The following is a 6,288-nucleotide window of genomic DNA, read 5'->3' as shown; positions in this document are numbered from 1 at the left end:
GGGGGACCAGAGCGAGGCAGGCGCTGTAATTCCTGTCTGGTGGCAGCGAGATAAGATCCAAGCTGGTAATTAAGCTTGGAGGTTCATGCTAAGCACCCAGATTTTGGACGCTAAGGTCCAGATTTGGGGGAGAGGCTTATAGCATGAACCTCCAAGCTTAATTACCAGCTTGGATCTTATCTCGCTGCCACCAGACAGTGCCCCAGACATGTGAGTTATCCCACCGAGTCTCTGTTGTTCTAATCACATCATAGTAGACTAGAGGGAAGTTCCTGAACTGGAGAAAAAGGAGAGTAACCTCTGAGTGCTATTTAAATTCCCATACAATTCATTACCTTTATTACTAATTAGATTATGAAACATAGAAGATAGTGAAGAGCTGCTAAACAGTCCCCTGCCCATTTTTTGAAAATAACTTAGCTGAGAGCTTATGCAAGGTCACTGCAGGCACAGGACCCAGGTTTTTATTTTGACAGCCCCGAATATTACACACTGCACCATACTGCATTTCAGAGTGATTAAACAAGTCTAGTTGTCCTTTGCCTAACCACTATATACTACACTTCTCTCGCAGAGCCAGGGCTAGAATCCAGCTACTTTGCCAGCGATGAGTAGGGCAATGTTCCTGGTGGTAAATATTTCATGCTGACCACCTTAGTGTCACGTGAAGTTGTCATTAAGATATTATCAGTGGGTTGGGATCCTGTAAAGACTTTATTTTAGGGAATTTCCATTAAGACTTTGCAAGTAGAGTATGTTGTATATGTGTGTGTGAGAGGGGCACCATTATTGTTTTGCATTGGGTCAAACCTGTGGACAGGAGAGATCAGTGAGAAGGAAAGAATTTTAATGATATTGTATCACTTCCATAATGGATCTGATGTTATAAAACATTTCTCCCTTTTCCAGAAATGGTGGTGATGGTGCTGATATTCACAAAGGAAAAATCTTCTCTTTAAAAGCACGAGTAAGACAATTTATAAAGATAATTTTGTATACATTGCATACTTGTGACTGACTGTAAAGAGCTCATGGTTTAAACTTCCTGTGTATACCTTTTGTCTTAAATGCACAGTTTCAGACATGCTTCTCAAACTAAAACTGAAATTTCTTAGTTCCCCAGGTTAGTGTAACAGTATTATAGTCCACTTTGCAGGCAGACTTCAGTAATAATTTGAAATGTATAATTTAGGAAAATGATTGTGTAGATCACACGTATAGTTGGCATTTGGAGGGGGCAGTAAAGGGTTTTATTTGAGCCACTTAGTTAACATATGTTTTTAAGAGGAAACATATCTTTGAAAATCTGTGCCAATATTTTTTATTACTAAGTATTCAGCATGCTATGCATTTAACCCTTGAAATTTTGAACAGCATAAACAAAAGTTGCAGAAACTGAAATAATGCTTCATTAAATTTTGTCTTCTGACAAGGAGATCAAGGTGAAATTTTCTAGAGACACTATGACTGAGAAGCCAAATCTTTTAAAATGGACATTTATGCCTGAAACTGTAATGGAAGAAGATACCTTTTATCTTGCAAGTGCTCATATCGTTTTTGTGTAACTATTTCAAAGAGTGGAATACTGACTGAATTAATTTTTTCTTTCTCTAAGGCTCTCTTGATTGACATGGAGGAGGGTGTAGTGAATGAAATTCTGCAGGGGCCATTGAGAGATGTGTTTGATAGCAAGCAGCTCATCACAGATGTTTCTGGTTCAGGGAACAACTGGTGAGAATAAACTCTTCTTCGCAAAGCAATTTTAGCTACTAATAGATGGCAGTTGAAAAGGGAAATGATAACAATGTCTTTCTACAAGGTTCTATTGCACCAGCGGGAACTGAGCCACATTAACAGTAAATATTCGAGTTGCTGTCACCTTGAGGAGAACCTTGAAAAGCATTTTATTTATGAATCATTCTGCTGATATATCATTTCTTCTGTGTTTCTCTTCCCTCACTGTTTTTAGTTACTTGACCTACTTGCATAAAGAAAGGATCATTTGTCTTAGGCATTCTCCTGTTCCAGCGGCTCATTCTTCACTGAAGGCCATAATCTAGTTTGGGACATTATGCAACTTGCTTGGAGACCAAGTGAGGAGTGAATAACAGGAGCAAATGAACTTCTGACTTCTAAGCAACATAGATCCTGACTTTTTGCATATACACCAAGTCACAAAAAAGGGAGGAGAAACTCCTAATAAAGTAGATAACAGCACAAATTTTTCTCTGAGGTGTTAGCACATCTCTAATAATACTGTGTATACAGACAAGAATAGGAAGAATTAGAGTACAAAGCTGGACACTTAAATTTTCTTATTTCTCATATTTGCAGGGCTGTAGGTCATAAACTGTATGGCTATCAGTACCGGGAACACATTGTGGAAAAGCTGAGGAGGACTGCAGAACACTGCGACTGTCTGCAGTGTTTTTTTGTAATTCATTCAATGGGAGGTGGTAAGCGGTTTTTCACTGTTAGTATATCTGCAAATGTCACAGGTGAAAAAGGAACTAGATTTTTGAAAATTTGTAACTTTAATAATATAAGACCCTGGTAACATGGTAAAAGGTCTTAGTTAATTAAAAAAAATTCCTTAAGTCAAGTTAGTACTAGTAATATTACCATAGTGACTAGGGCTCCTTTTTCTTAGGTACTGTATACGCAGAACAAAAAGACAGTCCCTGCCCTAAAGAGCATACAATCCAAGTGTAAGATCCGAGACAACAGATGCATACAGACAGACGAGTGCGGGGGGGCCCACAAGGAGACAATACTGGTCAGCATGATAGGCAACAGGTCTAAGCAGATCAGTGCCTAATGATTTTCAAGGTTTTTTTTTGTAGGCATCACAGAAAAGCAGAGTTTTAAGGAAGGTTTTGAAGGAGGTTAATGAGGTAGCTTATTTTTTGTTTCCATCTGTGGTTTTCTGTTCTCCCTTGGGGTGTTTGGACCATGATTGTCAGATCATCCTGCTCCCACAGTGCTTTCTTTTAACTTTTTTACCTATTATTATCAACATAAATGAAGTGTTCTCTTAGTACTATTTTGTAAATGTATCCAAGGGTAACCTTGTGCAATGACAACTTTGATGTTAGCATAATGGCACCAAACTTGAACAACTTCAGTGCTGTTACATTAAGAGCAGATAAGTTTAAATGGGTAGGATCTGAAAACTGAATATGAAAATAGTCCCCTGTTTTCCATGTATCTTTGTGCTGTATCTTCAGTGTAATATGCTCAGTTTGAGAGAACCTACTTATTATTACTCTCAGCATTGCAGAAAAGCAGTTATTTTCTCCTCATCCTCCAGCCTCATAATTAAAATTGTCAGCTGTTAGGATTCCAAAATATTAGCTGTCCAAGGCAGAAAATACACAGTTGACAGTAAAGAAAGGGGGGGAAATCATGTTCTAACTTGAAAACCAAGCAAACTTAATAATGAAGTCACTGAAGGAAAAAAAAATTTGAACACCAAAAAGTACCACTTGCAGTCATCTCGCTGACTATAATTACACTCAAACATACAAACTATATTATACAAAACTCATTATGGAGATACCCTGCCTTTTCCTAGAATGATATATCTATACACACAAGCTGAAGATGCTTTTTTACCTGCATTATTGTGCTATTTGAATCTGTATTTTAGGCTTAAGTAGAGATGCACGCTGATCAGATACAATATTTGAGTGTTCTAAAATTCCGAAACCACATCTTGTATAAATATCCATCCTTATGGTTTTTAATAAAGTTAGCTAGACAATAGAATAACTTGCTAAGAAGAGCCATGTCCCATCACAAGAAATGTTCGAGTAGACTGGATGTAACACTTAAGGTATTTCATAAAAGCTTAGTTCAAGAGCTGGTCTAGAATTTTTCAACTAAAAGTTTTTCAGTCAGAAAACACCAATTCATCAAAACAAACTTTTTACAGAAAAAGATCATTTTTCATAGATTCGAAGGCCAGAAGGGACCTAGATCATCAAGTCTGACCTCCAATATAACACAGGCCATAAAAGTTCCCCAAAATAATTCCTACAGCAGATTTTAGAAAAATGTCCAGTCTTGATTTTAAAATTGTCAGTGATGAAAATTGACCAGGATCCCTGCTAAATTGACAAATTTCCCATTTCAAAATATTTTCGAAAAAAGTTTAGAAATTGATTCAGCATTTCTTCTGTTGACCCAAAAAAAAAATTGTTTTCAGAGTTTTTGTTCATGAAAATGTTCAAGATTTCAAATTCTTATCCCAGTTCAGGATGGAAAAACCTTTTCCTGTCCAGCTCTACTATCTCCCACTGTGATCACTGAGTGCTGAGCACTTAAGAAAATCTGGTCTGTAATGTACAAAGAAATCCTGTGTTTCAGAGGGGATTTAAATAATTCAGGATGTTTTAAGCATTATCTCTTTTAATTGTAACTATTCTCTTAATTATTCTTAGGGACAGGATCTGGTCTTGGTACTTTTGTACTAAATGTGCTTGAAGATGAGTTCCCGGACGTATATAGATTTGTTACTTCAGTTTACCCTTCTGGGGAGGATGATGTCGTTACTTCTCCATATAATAGTGTTCTGGCTATGAAGGAACTTAATGAGCATGCGGACTGTGTGCTGCCAATTGAAAATGAAGTAAGAGAGAGTATTAATATTCTCGTCAATTTCTCTTGTTGTGTACGTTACAGAGGAAGTGTTTCTTCCTTATCTGTATTGATGAAAAATGTTATCCTGAAACTTATTTTCAAAAAGAACCAAAGTGGCTTGGGCTCTTAAGTTCCTTAAGTCACTTTTGAAAATGAGACTTAGGGTTAGGGTTGCCAACTTTCCAATTTCTGAAAACTGGACACTCTGCTCCTTTCCCCTCCCCCTGAGGCCCAGCCCTTTGCTCCACCCTCTCCCCCAAGGTCCTGCCTCCACTCACTCCTCCCCCTTCGCTACTCTGCATCCAGTCTAGGGACTGCCGCACTCTGCCCACCCCACCAGTTACCTGTGGTGGGTGCTCTTTCCATAAGCCACTCACTCAAGGCATAACTTGGAGCTGAGGATAGAACCTAAGATTCCTGAGTTCCTCTTTCCCCCCCCACCCCCTAGCCCCACTGCCCTCCCAGAGCCAGGGAGAGAACCCAGGAGTCCTGACTCCCAGCTCCCCCCACCAGTTCCTCCAGGCCACCAACACTGAGGCAAGGGACGGTTCCAAACACACCCTGGTGTCCCCTGCCTGTCTGGGTCCATGGAACTGGGAGCAGGTGGTTGGTCGCTTCCATCTGGGGAACTTGCCCCACAGTTTATAGCCTCCCCCACCCCCGCAGCAGCCGTGACCCACTCACCCTGGCTGGCTCCAGAAAACTTGCACAGAAATATTGGTTCTGGGGTCTTCCCACTTCTCTTGAAGGGTTTATCGAGCCTCTCCTCCTGGTTCCTCTGCACCCCATGCCAAGGAGCTCTTGGGGCCCTGGCTCCCAGCCTACCTTAGCTGTGGCTAGGGCAGGTTGGCTGCAACACGCCAGAGCCTGTCAACTTCTGCCACCCAGAGAGTGCGGGGAATCAAGTTCCCAGGGTGTAGCGCTGGAGGCATCCAGGCTCCTATCTGGGCAGTGATCATGCTGTGCATGGAGTGGGGATGGACAGCCTGACTTGTTGGAAAGTGGCCCTGTGCAGTGCACCGTGCCAAGCCCAGGCCCCTCTGCAGCCAGAAGGGAGGCAAGCAGATCCAGGGGCTGCTCTCCAAACAGCCCCTCTCCTGACATCCAAGCCCCACAGATAGCGGGCTGCCCCCTTCCTTCCTGCAGCCTCTCTGTCGTGCTTGAAGCTTGCCTTCCTCCCCTCACTCAATCAGCTCACAGCACCAGTGCGAACCAGTGGGCGCTCCCCAGCCCTGGGCTGGCCCCCTCCTCAGTCAGAGCTATGAGAGGCCTCCTGTAGCTGAGGCTGTGGCTCTCCATCAGCAGCTGAACAGCTGTTGATCTTCCCACCCTCTCGGCAAGGAGACTTATCACGTTTACTCTAGTAATCAGACTTTTAGTGCTGACCAGACACTGACAGGTTCCCTTTTTGGCCAGACTTTCCAGTCAGAAACTGGACACCTAGCAGCCCTACTTAGGGTCATAAGTTACTTTGGGGGTTTTTTTGAAAATTTTATCCTTATTTAAAAATTGCCCAGTACTTTTTTCCCTTCCTTACAGAAATGGTCTGTAGCAGGGAATTTTATTCCTATGTCTGCTTTAAAGTAAACAGTAAATGATTGCAAAAACCCTTGTTTTTAAGATCCTTATTCTCAATATATGGCTTTT

The 6,288-nt window shown here is 41.3% G+C and overlaps 1 protein-coding gene across 1 annotated transcript in view; it reads left to right on the top strand.

Moving 5' to 3' along the window:
* The window catches only part of TUBE1 (tubulin epsilon 1), a 32,893-nt gene that overhangs the window by 6,977 nt on the left and 19,628 nt on the right, over positions 1-6,288 (top strand). Inside the window, exons 4-7 of the mRNA XM_075064565.1 lie at positions 910-967; positions 1,616-1,731; positions 2,335-2,456; positions 4,443-4,763. Coding sequence (XP_074920666.1) covers positions 910-967; positions 1,616-1,731; positions 2,335-2,456; positions 4,443-4,763 — 617 coding nt within the window. The remainder of the gene's footprint in view (positions 1-909; positions 968-1,615; positions 1,732-2,334; positions 2,457-4,442; positions 4,764-6,288) is intronic.

This window comes from Chelonoidis abingdonii, chromosome 3 (assembly GCF_003597395.2).
Source record: "Chelonoidis abingdonii isolate Lonesome George chromosome 3, CheloAbing_2.0, whole genome shotgun sequence".
NCBI lineage: Eukaryota > Metazoa > Chordata > Testudines > Testudinidae > Chelonoidis > Chelonoidis abingdonii.
This window is presented reverse-complemented; position numbering and strand designations above follow the sequence as displayed.